The following is a 16,571-nucleotide window of genomic DNA, read 5'->3' as shown; positions in this document are numbered from 1 at the left end:
TTAGTTGCAGCCCTAAAAAATCACCACTCAAAAAGAAAATCTTGTTGCAAATCCAGCATATTTTCTTTCATACAGATGAGCAGCATAAACTTTATACAATCATCTATCCATCCATTATCTGTAACCGCTTATCCCATTCAGGGTTGCAGAGGGGACTGGAGCCGATCCCAGCTGACACTGGGTGAAGGCGAGGTACACCCTGAACAGGTCGCCAGACTATCACAAGGCTGACACATAGAGACAGACAACCATTCATACTCACATTCACACCTACGGGCAATTTACAGTCAACAATGAACCTAACCTGCATGTCTTTGGAATGTGGGAGGAAGCCGGTGAACCGGAGAATACCCACGCTAACATGGTAGAACATGCAGACTCCACACAGAAGGCAATACACAACCATGCAAAATGAATGGTAATTGCTATACAAGCATTTGGAAAAAGGAAATATACACCAGTTCTTCAGATCCATCATCTTTTATTTCTTCCTTTACTACAAAGAATCAACTGTGTAGTAAATGTCTAGATGCACAGCATTAGACTTTCTATCCACAGGAGCAAAACTGCATTATTTCAGCCAACCACTCTCAACCTTAGTACTCTAAGGATCACAGTAAACATGGTGCACATACTGTAAAGGCCTTAGCAGGTGATTATGTTTAGTTTTTATGTTTTAGTCATAATATGTAATGGCATTTTTCCCATTGAAGCCATTGCCGCTTTCACTGTAATGGATTTCACGGCAGCGTTAAATAAATAAGACCTGAGTTAAACAAAAACTAAAAATGCTCTCTCCACATTTAAGATTCCACAACATAATATTTTTTAGTAAGGCCTATAATTTCTTGTTGTGAATAGAAAACAAATCATCCTCCTTATACATTTTTTTCATAAAAAAAAAAAAAAAGACTACATTCATGACGGGAGCACAAAAGTCAAAAATAATTTCCCAAACAATTGTTACCATGAAAAAAAAGTGCTCCGTTGTTCTTGCTGCCATTTCCTCTGTGAAAAAATGTCACAAGATTGTACTGTATGTCCTTAGCACCATGTTGATGAGCTATCCAGTGGTGACACCAGGATCCACTCAAATTAGAGTTTTAGAGTTTTAATATTTGCTTAAAGTTATCGTATCCTGGTGAAGAGATTTAAAACTGATACAGATTCCTGAAACAAAAGATAAAGAAACTTGGTTAATTATTTTGTAGATGTGAGGGGGGGGTCTGTGATTACACAATGCTGTTCCCAAAAAGTGCCTTCTCACCTTAGTTGACCTTGTTTTACTGAATACGTTCCAGAAGCGTAGAGTCTCATCTCCAGCTCCCGTCACAATCGCCTCACCATCCGGGGACATTGCCTAATATAAAAAAAAATGAAAGAATAAAAATCACAAGATGTTCTGGCCAGCTTTTCTGTTAACATGACCAACAGCAAGATCACATTCTCATCAGAGAGAGAACACAAACTGATAAACTGACCAGGTAGAGCACTCTGTAGGAGTGTCCGGTGAGTTTGGCAACCTGAGTGAGAGCTGGATATTTCCACACCAAGATCTGGTTCTGAGAGTAGCCATGAGTGCTCACCTGGAAAAAAAAAAGTAATATTATAATTTGAAGGAGGCTTTGTGTAATTCACTATTAATAAATTAATACATTATGTTGTTATTACAAACAAACACCATCTTCTCAGTGATGGTCTTGTTATTTGACAGTTGTACTGGTCTCAACAAAGCATATTTTACATTGTGTCCCAAAGATGTAAAACAGAAAGAGGCAACACTTTTTCCAGTGGAAACAGGTACATTTTCCAAAGTATCTCACAATAAACTTGAATTACCGCCTTGCAATTGTATGCCTCTGCCAATACGTGAAGTTGCAGTTTACATCCAATTTCTGTCCAAAATGTCATCAATTCATAATTTTATCCTATTAGACATTTGTGTGAAATTGTCATAATTAACACATTCACTCTTGAGTTATAGCCAAAAACGTGATTTCTGAGGTCACAGTGACCTTTGATCACCAAAATCTAATCCGTTCATCCTTGAGTCCAAGTGGATGTTTGTGCCAAATTTGATGAAATTCACTCAAGGTGTTCCTGAGATATTGTGCTCAAGAGAATGGGTCAGACGGACGTACGGATGGACGGACAACCGGCAAACATAATGCCTCTGGCCACCGCTGTCGCCGGTGCTAAGGCATAAAAATGAAACAGCACAAGTCTATGCCAATGTATCACAATTAACATGGATATACAATGCTTTTAGTAGAGTATTAACCCCCTTGGACTTATTTGCTTGTTCAATTGCAGTGGCAGTAGGTTCAGGAATAGGCAGTGTCAGTGAGTTAGGCTGATTAACAGATGGAGAGTACTGTCAAAGCGAGAAATCCGCCGATTCTAAATCTCTACAAACTGATATAAATTAAGTACAACTTTTTACAGGCATCATCTTGACGATTAGAAATAAGCCATGCATCACCTTATTCTCAATGCAAGTGTGTCCTTCGTGACAATTGTTTCTTTATAATTTCATGGAATAAAGTCATCAAATCAGTTGTTCACAGTGCGTATCTGGAGTCACTTACCAGCTCATTAGCATGCTTGGACCAGGCCAGGTTGCAGACCTGAGATCCGGTATCCATGCACTGCAGCGGCTGTGAGGTCAACGTGTTCCAGAATCGGATGCAGCGGTCAGCAGTGCCGCCCCCGGAGGCCAGTAGGCCGTGCTGGTGGGGGGACCAGGCGATGGCTTTCACCGCAGCCAGGTGATCCATGTATGTTTGCACTGGGCTCAGCGAGGAGTGGTTCCAAACCAGCAGCTGAGATGACAATAACATTAATGAACACAATGAATAAATGCACAAAGAAGGGGGCATGTTTTTAATAACAATAACAACTGTACCTTGTTGTCGTTGCCACCAGAAGCGAGCAGCTGATGGTCAGTGCTCCACTTTAAGCCACACACTTCCTGTCTGTGTCCCTGCAGCCGTCTCTCTGACTGGAGTGGAGGGGTCCGCACATCTCTCTGAAGAATCATACGATCACGGCTTCCCGAAGACAATTGGTCTGCATTCCATGCTAACGCTCCTGGAGACAGAGTAAAGCTTCATTTATGTGTGTTCACACCTTTGACTAAAATGTCGGTACACAATTATAAAGAATTAGGTTTGCCCCCTCTAAGTCGATTAGTTGATTAATCGGTCGTTTTGGTCTCGGTCGACTAAGATTTCTTTAGCCTATTAGTTGTTTTTTATGCGTTTTTCATGCTGAATGACTTATTTTCAAGTAACTTATGAGCACATCTCTGGTAAACACAACATTTAAAGTGGTGCTCTTGTGTGATTCTTCATGGAGAAACTCAGTTTTACAAATCTGTCGATTAAATCCACTAATTGATTAGTCGACAAAATCGTGTGAGCGTTAGTCGACTAAGAATTTCTTTGGTCGAGGGCACCCCTATCAAGAATGTCAAGCGTTAATTCGGCTCTCTAGTTTTTTTGTTTTCAGTTCATTTGTTGTTATTGTGACTTTAGCATTGCTGTTAAGGCACAAGACTAGAGTTGTTCTCACCAACTCTAGCTGTGTGTCCTTCCAGGGCAAAGAGTTTCTTCCCAGCACCAGCATCCCAGATCTGAACAAAGCCTTTGTGAGTCCCCACTGCCACCAGGTTACCCTAAAAACATGAAGAATCCTTTCATTTTAAGAAAAACTAACTGTACCAAAAGCTCACCTCGACAGTTTCCTGAAGGCAGTATCCTGTGTATACTTACCCTTTCGGACCACCCGACTGACGTGACTGAGTCTCCCTCCACTGATAAATCACACAATCTTGTTACCTGAAGAAAAGACAATTCAACTAGCGACTCACTGTGGCGTAGCATAGTAATGAATACCGTCAAGAAACACAAATATTTTTTACAAATATACATGCACAAGTTCAAATTCAGTTATGTAAATACTCTACGGTACCTGGCTGGTACAGGCACTCCACAGGTAAACACATGTACCCAGCCCGACACTTAGCACGTTGAGAGACGACCAGTCCACCAAGTTGAGGTAAAAGTCATCCTGCAGCTCTGGAGCATCCAGGACTTTAAAAGGGATCTTTGAGATCTTGCGAGTTGGCTTTCTGGGTGAACGCAACAATTTCTGACTGCAACAGGAAAAGTCGGAGATCGTAAAACCCTGAAGCCAAAATGTGTGTTTCTTTGTTTGCAGTGTGATCAACAATGAGAGATCGAAAATAGTGCTTCTACCTTTTGTTGCTGACAGGTGATAGAGAGTAGGGGGAGATGTTGGTGCCTTCATCTGGTGACGACCTCTTGGTATTGAGTGAATACTGCAAAGAACACAGAGGCCGAGACCATCATATTGTCTACCAGCTTCATTAAAATAACATAATACACTGAAGAAAAACTGTACACTGACTTAATAGTGGTATTCTACTCTTTGATATTGTTTTTTACCCCCACTCAAGACTCCGAGAGCATATTGTCTGTGTGTCTGTTCTGACATTGTACGATCAATATGCTATATACTGTAATTTAATACAAATGGAGTATGAGATGAAGTGTCCATACATTGAAGAGACTTCTCTTTTCTGGAGTCGATGGCTGTAGACGCCGGTCCTCTGTCTGAGGGTCCTGGATTTTATCTATTCCCGCTCCCAGCAGCTCATTCTTCAGCAGAGCAGAGTAGGCCAGCCCATCTGCTGCATGCAACAAAAATATTATTTAAAACACAAGCACAAAGCTACAATCCTGGGTGCACATATGCAAGAAATAGAAGTAGCAAAATAAAACCTTTACAGGATTTATTTACCTTTAATGTTATCAGAAGAGGCATCCTTTGTTTTCCTGTTCTGACTTGGTGACTTCTCATTTTCCTAAAAAACACAAAGATACAGTCATTAATTTGAGCTACAGACACTAGTAGTTCAGAACATTCATACGGTAATCAACTTCACCTAAACACACTGTAACCTTTAGACTTTTGTCATGTATTATACAAATATTACTTTTATCTTGCAAAAGCACAGGCACACTCCTCAACGAATGTACCAACAAACTGTTCATACATTGATCCTGTGGAAGTTGATGCTCCAGTTTGCCCCCGCTCTGGTTGGAATGAATCTGTCTCCAAGCTTACTGGGTGAAGATAACGGGGAGCCGGTGGGTGTCTGGCTGCGCAGACTCTGTGGCAGTTTCTGCAAAACCAACAAATTATTATATATATTACATAAATGTATTTGTTTATGAATTTTTTTAAGTTTGGTCACTTTTCTGATGAGTTAATTTATAATATAACTTGATAATACCACAAATTCAGTGTTGACGTACAACCAGTGTCTGAATATAAAACTTTTCATCACCTGCCACTGTGGCAGGTCACTGAACATTTATACCGGCCTGTTCATTTTTCGTCTGCCACTTCTGAAATCTATGCAGAACGCTTTAGAATTGTAAACACTGAGTCAGTGATGTCATACAGTAGAAATAGGGAATATATAATGTAACCCTAATCCGTGATTTGTAATTTAGGATTTGAAAAATAATAATAATGTGCCTTAATATAAGGAAAACTGCCACGGTGGCAGGTGACTTGAAATGTTTACCATCAACATTTACCCCGTATTTGTCAGGTGCTAATTTTATTCCCTGAGTACAACATTTACATCATTAAGGAACAGAGAAAAAGACTCACAACAGGGCTCAAGTTGTCATTTTGAATGTTGATTTGGCGAAGGAGGCGATGTTCATATTCTGAATCCATCTTAACCTGAAGTCCTGATCCCACAGCCACAGGCTGGGAGGCTGGACACCTGGAAAAACACACAAGTACAAAATGATTTCAACAGTTAAAGTGAAATGCTTTTTTGTTGGTGCTTGTCTGGAGGGTATCCCATAATGCAAGGTTAGTTAGAAAGATCTACAAAATGCTATGTAGCTATAGTACACTACAGTATCCTGATTTAAACCTGTAAAACCAGAAAGTTAGTTTGGAATTATAACTATGATTTGCATGTTGTTGATAGAAAATACAACCTTTCACATATCTCACAGCACAGTTTGAAATATATCATGCTTATTTAAAGTACATAAACAATCATAACAGAATGTAATTTATTCAACAGTTAAACTGAAATGCTTTTTTTTGGTGCTTGTCTGGAGGGTATCCCATAATAAAAGGTTAGTTAGAAAGTTGTACAACATATTATGTATCTATAGAACAGTATAGTATCCTGATTTAAACCTGTAAAAGCAGAAAGTTAGCCACGTTTGGGATTATAGTTATGACTTGCATGTTGTTGATAGAAAATACAACCTTTCACATATCTCACAGCCCAGTTTGAAAGATATCATGTTTATTTATAGAACATAAATAATCATAACAGAGTCATTTAATCAGTGTAATCTTAAAGGTGATGCTTGTTATGGCATCTAGTTATATAACATTACGGCATAACTAACTTTCAACCAGTTCAAAGCAACAAATGTCATTTTTAAGAGCCTTGTTCGCAGTTAAATGTCATCAAATGGACTTCTCTGTAGTCATGTTTGTACTGAAAAGGTAAAGCTAGCTGGTAATGATTGAACTAGCGTTAGCTCATTGAGCTAATGGCTAATCTAATCATTTACAATAAGCAACAACATACATACAACGAGCGAGCCAGTCCTTGAATATCTCCACACAGACAGGTAAACAGGAACAACAAGTCGCGGAGGAATCAGATGAGTAATCTCAGAGATGTGTTTAAAGTTATTCACTCTCAGATGTGCAGCTAGCTAGCTAGCTAATGTAACTCAGTTTAGCTCAGGTGAAAATCGTATTGCATTGTGGGAGTTGTGCCACCCCCCGTGACGTAGGACTTTCAAATCAAAACACGGAAGTGTTGCATTTACAGGCAGTGGGAATTTTTAGATGCGAACTACTGTGAAGAATTTGAAGAATTTCACAACCAAGCAACAATATATCTTAAACTGTACTTTCCCATCTTACAATATCATATTTTATCTAACAGTAAACGTCTTCAGATACATAAATATAGATAGATTTGATATCAAATGGGTTCAGTAGGGTACCATTTGCATAGTAGATGTAAAATATAGGGAACCTCTGATGTAGATCAAACTGGGAAACTGCACATGTTGAATACAAGTGTATATACTGTATGTTGTAAATATACTGTATGTTATCGTGTCTATGTTATTTTGTGAGTTTCTTGTCATGACCAAGTACCAAACATAGAGGGCGTGCTAGTTCTACCCAGCTAGAGGCAGAGTGCTCTGCTGCAGTAGATGCTGTAGACCTACCTGTGCTGTACTTGACCCAAGTCCTAAACCTGCCTGCTTTTAAAAATATATTTATAACTTTTTTTTTATTATTATTTAATTATTATTTAATTTTTTTAAAGAGTTTATTTCTGAATTTTATTAATACAACTCTGACAATCCATTGCAAAAACATGTTTGGACTGATAGATATCCCGCCCACCCCCGACCCATGACAATACCCAGAGGGCACTCAAAAAAAACAAGTGTACAAAAAATAGATAAATAAATAAATACACACAAATGTACAAATGAAATAAAATAGTCATAGTAAAAGAAAAAAAAATTAAAACAGAATTATATAAACATTAATAAATAATGATAAATTCTTAGAGGTCTAGGACAGTACACCCTATCATCTAGGACACTAACATGCATAAAACAAACCAGGAGTTAAGCCGAAGAGTTGGTCCTTCTAATGCTTTGTTTGAAGTATTCCTGGACAAATATATACACACATATACTGTATCTATATATATATACGTACACACATGTACATATATAACTTATTTTAACAATTGCATTGGTCTTGTCTTGCTCTCCATCCTCTCCTGCAATCTGACAAACACACATTCATGTTATGCTACAATGAAAACATGGTGGATCTCTGTGTGAATTCAGGTCATCAAAAAAATATTGCACGTAAAAAAATAATAAATAATAAATAAACAAGATGAGATGAGGTACACTTTATTGATCCCATACCGGGAAATACAAGTGTAGTAACAAAAGTAAAGTAACTGATATGCAGTTGTTTCAAATGTTTTTATTGTGAAGCCTCAATTTCAAAGATAACAAAACATGGTATTGCCGTGCTTCTTTTCCATATAAACAATCATAATGTCAAAAGACATAACACACTTAAAAAATGTAAATAAATATAATAATAATAGTTATTATTATTATTATTATTATTATTATTATTATTATTATTATTATCATTATCATTATTATTATCATTATTAGTAGTAGTAGTAAAAATAAATAACTAAATATAATTTATTGTATTACTTCAGTAACTAATATACACACTTAAAAAATTTAAATAATTATAGGTAAACAACAACAATAATAATAATAGTTATTATTATTAGTAGTAGTAGTAGTAGTAGTAGTAGTTGTAGTAGTAGTAGTATAATAAATAACTAAATATAATTTATTATATTACTTCAGTAACTAATAAACATACTTAAAAAATTTAAAACATAGGAAAACAACAACAATACTAAAAATAGTTATTATTATTATTAGTAGTAGTAGTAGTAGTAGTAGTATAATAAATAACTAAATATAATTTATTTTATTACTTCAGTAACTAATATACACACTTAAAAAATTTAAAATATAGGAAAACAACAACAATACTAAAATAGTTATTATTATTATTATTAGTAGTAGTAGTAGTAATATAAGTAAATAACTAAATATAATTTATTGTATTACTTCAGTAACTAATATACACACTTAACAAATGTAAATAAATATAGGTAAACAACAACAACAATAATAGTAATAATGATAATAATAATACTTATATTACTTCAGTAACTAATATGCAGTGGTGGAATATGACATGAGGACATTTCCTCAAGTACTTGTACATTTAATCAAATTGACATACTTGTACTTTACTTGATTCAATTTTATGCTTTCTGCTTCTACTTCCACTACATTTCAGAGTGAAATATTGGATGTTTTACTCCATTACATTTACGAGACACTTATAGTTACTAGTTACTTTTTACATTTTCAACGGAATCGCGTTGCTAGGCAACAGCTTGGGTCCCTGTTTACTTCCTGTCAGCTGATGTCATTCACACATACTGCAACAGGAAATAAACTGGGAATGTAAAATGGTCTATGCAAAGTATCTAAAATTGGCTCCACATTGACAGACTACTACATTAAAATGCTCTTACATGTATTTGTCAGTGATAAAAACAGAATAATATCATATTATATGATAACACTGTGAAAGGAGCCATTCTGCATAGTGAATACTTTTACTTTTAATACTTGAAGTATATTTTGCTGATTATACGTCTGTACTTTTAATTAAATATGTCTACTTTTATTTACTATAAGTAAATAATAATAATAACAATACTAATATGATACAATGTCCAAATATTGTCTAATACTGAACATGAGTCATATAGCTGGTAGTGTAATGCCTTGCTCAAGGACATTTCAATAAAGTGGATGCCAGCTGAACAGTTTCAGGCTCACCGTTTGTCCAAAATCCCAGTAAAACAGAGAACAGTAAAATCACGACTGTTCTGAGAGAAAAAAAAACTGCAGATGCAGACTTGTGATGAAATATTTGTTAATCTAATCAGGCGTGAAGGTTTTGATTCATGACAGTTCAGATGTATTTTTAGATGTGACGTCCTCCTATTCAAGATTATACTGAAACAGGATTATACGTTCATAATATGCGTGTTTACCTCTGTAAAAAAAAGTTTGTTTACATGTTTAGTTCTCATCCAAAAACACTGCTGAATGCCTCTTGTGTCACCACCCTGCTCTACACAATAACATTGTCTCTGCTAATGATCATGTCGCTATAACAAAAGACTGAGCTCTGTGTCTTTAATGCTGACAAGTGTAGTGATAATAATCACACACAGAGGGCCCCCTGTGAACTTCACTGTGTGTTTTCTGGTGAGTGAGCCTATAGAAATGTACCACATCAGACACACAACATAGTTCTACAAGTGTGAAGGAAGCACCCCCCTCTCTCTCTCTCTCTCTGTGTCTGTCTGTCTGTCTCTCACAGACACACCCTCACAACGCTGGCGCCAACAGGCAAATCCCCCCGTCCACCCCCCCTTAACTGACCTCTAATTATGTCATGCGAAAAAGCTGTGTCCCATTGAAAAGCTCTCTTAATCAAACCCAATTAATTCCGCTATTTTCCCTTATTGTCCTTTGCGAGGAACGCGTCTCTCTGTTAAGACTGTTAACTCCAGCCGTGGCCCTTTCAGATCTACTCGGGTGCAGGAGCGAAATAATAGACTGCACAATTAATCAATTAGTCATTAGGGACTCAGTTGTTGTTAATGAACACAGTGACTGAGAGGTCTGAGTTAGGGCTTTACTTGTCATCCTATTTACAGTTCAGTCAACAACCTTTAATTTTGAAGACTGACATCTTTATTTCTGTGACCTTTACAGTTTAAAGATTCATAAACATGTGCAAAAGCTAGAATGGATCACCTTTATGCTTCGATATTGTTACTGATATTTATGATAAACATAAGTTTTATAATACTATTGCTCTACTCCTATGCAGGCTACCTGTATTTTCCTCACTTATTTGCTGTTGTTTTTAGGTTTTTGGTGCTACTGTAGTCCAAGTTAAAGGTCCAGCAGTTAGGATCTGGCGGTATCTAGCGTGTCGGAGAGGTACAGTGGCCAACACGAAAATGCGAATGGCGCTTTACTGGAGACATCTGGAGCAGAGCCAGTGCGTAGAGTGTGTTTGTTTACGTGGGAAGCGGGTGATGAAGCAAGAGAGAGAGAGCAGCAGCGACGGGAGCGAATAACTTTATCGACTCCGGCCCAAGCAGGAAAAGTTAACAGAGTTTGGTTTGTCCGTTCTGGGCTACTGTTGAAACATGGCGGAGCAACATGGCGGACTCCGTGAAGAGGACCAGCTCCCTATGTAGATATAAACGGCTCATTCTAAGGTAACGAAAACACAACAATTCTTATTTTCAGATGATTATACCCTAAAGAAAACATACTTATTACCTCCGCCAAGGCCTAAGGCCTAAGGCCTTGGGCCAAGGAGGTTATGTTTCACCTGTGTTGGTTTGTCTGTCTGTCTGTCTGTTAGCAGGATTATTCCAAAAGTTCCTGATGGATTTGAATGAAATTCTTTGGACGGGTGGCATGTGGCACAATGAACAATCCATACGATTTTGGTGGCGATCCGGATCATGGTCTGGATTCAGGAATTTTTTTAAGCATTACGTTCAGCCAGAACATTAAGACTTCTGGGTACAACACATGCGCAGTGTAACTGATGACACGTTGATGACGCATGACCCCACCTTCTTCCTTCAGAGAGAGAGACAGAGAGAGAGCGGGGGCTGGAGGGGAACAACTGTAGAATCAGCGTTTTTTCACATTAAACTCGACGACGACAACGGTTTATGTGAGTTTTATTTTGTTTCTGTCCAGTTTGAACGAAGTGTTTTAACGATGCTCCACTATGTACAGCTGATCTGAACATAAACAAAAATACACGTGGATGATGGCACAAGCTGAACGGAGAGGGGGGCGGAGGTCGGCGCTCTCCGAGTGCCATTCTAGTTGGTTACGTTTCATCGTTGTGTGAGAAGAGACAGATTGATGTTCAGATTTATTGTCCAGTACTATGTCAGGAGGATTAAAGCTGTGTTCCTGTTTATTTATTGTTTGACATCAAGCAGTACGTGGACAGATTGATTTTAAATACAATCCAGATGTCCAGATTAGATTAGGTAAAAAATAGATGCATCAGCAAGGAGCACTGAGCTGAAACATGAAACATTTTTACCTGTTTTCTTTTGTCAGTTCCTGTCCAAATGTTCAATAATTTTAGAAAATAAGTACATTTTTTTGAGAAGTTCAGGAACTGCCTTTGTGTTCACAAGCATTAAGTTGCACGTGGGTGCTCTGTATAGATACAGATAAAGATAACGAGTAATTTACAAAGACAGCAGCCAAAATCTTATTTGGCTCACATTTGAATTAGGGCTGTTGAAGTTAACGCCACAAATTTCTTTAACACATTAACGCAACTTGTGATTTTTAGGTTGTAGCGGGCTCATGCTAGCTTGTCGCCAATGAGGCTAAATAACACTCCAAACTTACGCTAAATTTTGACGAGGAAAAACTGGTTTGGCAATTTTCAAAGGGGTCCTTTGACCTCTGACCTCAAGATATGCAAATGAAATTGGGTATTATATTATTTTGTTATGCTAAATGCAGCACCTGTGAGGGTTTCTGGACAATATTTGTCATTTTTTTGGGCTGTTAATCAATTTCCAATAATAAATATATACATACATTTGCATAACACAGCATATTTGCCCACTCCCATTTTGAACAGATAATAAATGTGCGATTCATTTGTGATTAATCTTGATTAACTATGGACAATCATGCGATTAATCACGATTACAAATTTGAATCGATTGACAGCCGTACTTTAAATACATTTGAGAATAACCCTCCACCAGGACTCTTTTTTTCCTCCATGTTGATCCGCCACTGCTCTTTTTCCCATGCTTTTCTTTGAGCCACTCACTCCGGCTAAACGCATGCCTACCCCGAGCCCCTGACTGTGGCTACAGCCCCGACCCGGCCCCAGCTGAGCAGTGCCAAGCTGTCCAGCAGTTAGTTAGTGTCTGTGCAGGCCCGGCTCGGCCCGGCCCGGCCCGGGTACTAATCCTCGGGCTGTCAGAGGACCCCTCTCTGAACTCATCCTGCAACACAGGAAAACGCTCTAATTGGGGGATTTTCTACATCATTAACTCTGATGAGCAGCCATCCCTCCCTCCCTCCCTCCCTCCCTTCTCCTCTTCCTCTCCACTCTTACCTCCTCTGTCTCTCCCTCTTTCTCTCCCACTCCCACACTTTTCTCCTGCTTAATCTCTCTCTTAATGTTCCTCTTTTTCCTCTCTTTCTCTCTGACTTCCTCACATTCTCCGTCTCTCTTTTCATCCTTTCATGTCCAAAGCATTTTTTCTTTCTTTTTTCATCCATTCAGCATAATGTTTGTTCATCTCTTTGGGAACACCATGAAATGTGATCTGATAAACAAAAATGTACATGTAGAAGTAGTGAAAGTGTTGTTAATCTCTCTTGTGTTACCTGTGCACTTGTTACACTTCATACAGAGAAAAATGCAATGTGTGATCCTTGAAATTTGAGCTCAAACATGAGTTTTCTTTTGTTTTTCTTTACAGATCGAGTTCAGTCACATGATTCATAACATGCTTTTTCTTTTGCTCCTCTCATGTATTACCATTACATTTGAGTCACAGAGCAAACATCCTATTTTCTGAAAAAGAAATACCTGAAAACCCCAGAAGATCATTTAACAAGACGTACTAATATTTTGGATATATTTCCACAATATTCAAAGACTCCTCAAAACATCTGAATGAAAAAATAGCACGAGAAAAAAGATTTTTAACCAGTTGCAACCCATTTTCCAGATAGCTGGAAATTACATATGACCTTATCACTGTCTGTCAATCGATTCAAATGTTTGATCGTGATTAATTGCAAATTAATTGCACATTTTTTATCTGTTCAAAATGTATCTCAAAGGGGAGACTCGTGGGTACCCATAGAACCCACAGAACCCATTGTCATTTACATATCTTGAGGTCAGAGGTCAAGGAAAACCCTTGAAAATGGCTATGCCAGTTTTTCCTCGCCAAAATTTAGCATAAGTTTGTAGCGTTATTTAACCTCCTTCATGACAAGCTAGTATGACACGGTTGGTACCAATGGATTCCTTAGGTTTTCTAGTTTCATATGATCATCTTCTCTCAAGATTTAAAACTGATTGCGTTAATGTGTTAAAGAAATTAGGGGCGTTAACATTGACAGCCCTACTTGTCACATAGAAAAATTTAACACATTCTTTTGTTTGAAAATATAAAATAATAGAAAAAACATGAATAAATTGTTTTTATTGTGCAACAGACAATATATTTTCATCTAGATTGTCAGAAAAGTCTTGAGGATTCTGGAAATAAAGCAGCAGTAAGTGTTGTTAAATGACAGTTTTGGTTTATAAAAGATCAACAAGTATTTAAGTTTTGGAAAATCAGATGCTCAGCCCTGTGACTCGAGTGTAATAGTAATTCATGAGCGGCACAAACTGGGGTTAATTCATATCTAATCACTTCAGGACATGTCAAAAAAACATTTCTCTGTTACATCCACTGGCCTGTCCATATGGCCCTTGTAGTGAGCTCCATCCAGGCCTCCATCTGTCCAAGAAAGTGATTCACACGCTGAGGAGGCCAGCTAGCACGGCGGCACCGGTCCCTCTGTGAACATGTGTTGCAGCGGCTGAGCCCGCCGGCCTGCCTGCCTGCCTGGGGGCAATTAGGTAGTCGGGCACTGCGGTCAGAGGCCCCCCTGGGAAGCGCTGATTGATTGGAGTCTCATCTTCCTAACAGGCTGGCACCCTGCCACCGAACCATGGAGCAGCAGAGAGGACTGGGAGGGGTGAAACAGAGAGAAAGAGCTCTTATATGACAGAAAGGCACAAGTGTTAGAGGAAAAGAGAGAAAAATGTCTCTGCCCATGTATGTCAGATGATAACGATTATACCGTAGTAATCTTGGGCTGCTCTTTAGACTTACTGGGGTAAGAAAAAAGTACAGTGACTGTGTGGGAATGAGTGCACAGGTCAACATGAAAGCACCACAGTGAGAAAGTGGAGATACATATTCTATCAAACTATATTTATTTTCTTCATTCTTTCCAGAATGTGGACATCAGACAAAATCAAAAAGAAAACAATGAGATCACAAGGACAGATATAACTAGGACATGTAAGAAACAAAACAGGAAAATATCCTGAACATTTTCACATAAAAAAAACTACAAAAACTGTCAAACTTCTAGTGCATTTTTTGTCCATTATCTAACCTTTGGCTTGTTCTTGGTCCAAAATCACATTAGCATCCTAAAGAAGCTCTTATTGTGCAAGGTAATCCTCATTTCCTCTATGGTGTGAGGTCCTGGCATTGTCCAATAGGGAGTCTAAACATCACTAACCAACAACATTAAAAACTACATGAGAATTAATGACGAGCAGCAGATTAATAACTGTGTTTTTCCCTCTCTGAGCAGTACAACAATAGGTTTTAAAATCAGGAATTACTTAATGTTGTTCTTGCTGCCGTAGTCTGTGACTTGCTGTCAACTTCACATCATATTAAAATGAAATATCAACCATACAATAGGTAATTAGGGGGGAAATTTGTCACCTTTTTAAAAAAAATCAAAAAAAAAAAAAAAAGGATTCTGAAATTGCACTTTAAGATGAAGGATTTTCTCTCCCTCTTGTTCCATAACAAAGTCCAAAAAGTGGCCATATAACTTTTTTTGCCTGTATATATTCAGTTATGTGAGATGCTTTCTGTACTGTAGATGCAAAAATACCAAATCTATGTAGCTCTACTGCTCATATGAAACACATTGTGGTTCTACATTTAAGACAATTAGAGCTTGACTCTGTAACAGATGGGAAAAGACCAATATTGTGTCACTAATGACCGTAGCAGCTACAATCCATGTTTCTCCTCCTTTGATTGAGAAAGAAAAAAAAAAACCTTCCATGACAAAATGGTTACAAGGGCCTATTTAGTGCAGCCTGAGACCGTCCCCCCCGCCCGCCCCTTCAATTGCAGACAAAGAGGATACACTTGGATCAATTGTGCCGAACAAAGACGAAACTATGTGGGGTGACGCATCACATAGGGCTCTTTCTGCTGCCCTGCACGTACACGCAGCCACCCAACACTGAGCTGCCAACAGGTCTTCTCCTCCAACAGCCACTCAAGCAAAAAGAGGGTTACTCCGCTGTCTAGCCTTTCTTTTATACTTCCTTCTTTAAAGCATCTCAGAAAAAAGATTATAACTGTGCAGGATTATTTTTGGTATATTCTCAGCCACTTCAAAGGTGCCATCACATCTCTGACTCTAGCTCACTTTCCCACCAAACTATTATCTATTTTACAGCATAAATGAGAGATTTTCTTCTCCCTGTATATTTAAAACAACGGCAGTAGGCCTCACTGGTCCTCGGCCGCCGTCTTCCTCCAGTCGTACCAGGTTATCTAGGCTCAAATATCTAAACTGGGCAGCCAGCAAGTAGCAACACAACCAAACTATAATTGGGAGTTTAGCTGAAAGCCAGCAACACATCTTTTTACAAGTTGACAGATTAGTGAGACATGCGTTTAACAGTCACAGTCAGAGCTGCTCTCACATTAAACTGAGACTGGACTTTCATTCACAAAGTACTCTGAGACTCTGATTAGCTGACCCATGAAAATGCGACAATTGGATTAATTAGTAAAAACACAAACTTGGTGCAAAAATGGGAAAAAGAAAAGAATGAGTGTAGGATGTTTTGTCCCACTCAGTTTTTGATGGATGACAGAAATAACAGAAAAGTGATGAGAACAATAATAATCCCCATATTTGGGTGATTTT

The 16,571-nt window shown here is 38.1% G+C and overlaps 1 protein-coding gene across 3 annotated transcripts; it reads right to left on the bottom strand.

Annotated features, from left to right (window-relative positions):
* Positions 1-464: 464 nt before the first annotated feature.
* Positions 465-6,861, bottom strand: LOC119488887 (fizzy-related protein homolog). 3 transcript variants are annotated; one of them, XM_037770875.1, is made up of 14 exons: positions 6,659-6,861; positions 5,707-5,824; positions 5,081-5,209; positions 4,825-4,888; positions 4,584-4,711; positions 4,260-4,342; positions 3,973-4,156; positions 3,774-3,839; positions 3,574-3,676; positions 2,906-3,090; positions 2,589-2,822; positions 1,482-1,586; positions 1,268-1,360; positions 465-1,170 (listed from the first exon to the last, which is right to left on the bottom strand). In XM_037770875.1, coding segments are annotated over exons 1-14 (1,536 nt in total). In that variant the 5' UTR covers positions 6,661-6,861; the 3' UTR covers positions 465-1,128. The 3 variants fall into 3 exon arrangements, with proteins under 3 accessions (XP_037626803.1, XP_037626801.1, XP_037626804.1); XM_037770873.1 differs by having other exon boundaries at positions 4,584-4,714; positions 6,659-6,860; XM_037770876.1 differs by having other exon boundaries at positions 4,584-4,714; positions 6,663-6,860.
* Between the last annotated feature and the right edge of the window lie 9,710 nt (positions 6,862-16,571).

Source organism: Sebastes umbrosus, chromosome 5 (assembly GCF_015220745.1).
Source record: "Sebastes umbrosus isolate fSebUmb1 chromosome 5, fSebUmb1.pri, whole genome shotgun sequence".
Taxonomy (NCBI): domain Eukaryota; kingdom Metazoa; phylum Chordata; class Actinopteri; order Perciformes; family Sebastidae; genus Sebastes; species Sebastes umbrosus.
This window is presented reverse-complemented; position numbering and strand designations above follow the sequence as displayed.

What these genes read in the sequence shown, in the direction of transcription:
- LOC119488887 (XM_037770873.1), bottom strand. An exon ending in CTCTTCTGATAACATTAAAG is followed by an intron (nt 4,715 to 4,824) that starts GTAAATAAATCC and finishes TGTTGCATGCAG; the next exon opens with CAGATGGGCTGGCCTACTCT. An exon ending in AAAAGAGAAGTCTCTTCAAT is followed by an intron (nt 4,343 to 4,583) that starts GTATGGACACTT and finishes TGTTCTTTGCAG; the next exon opens with TATTCACTCAATACCAAGAG.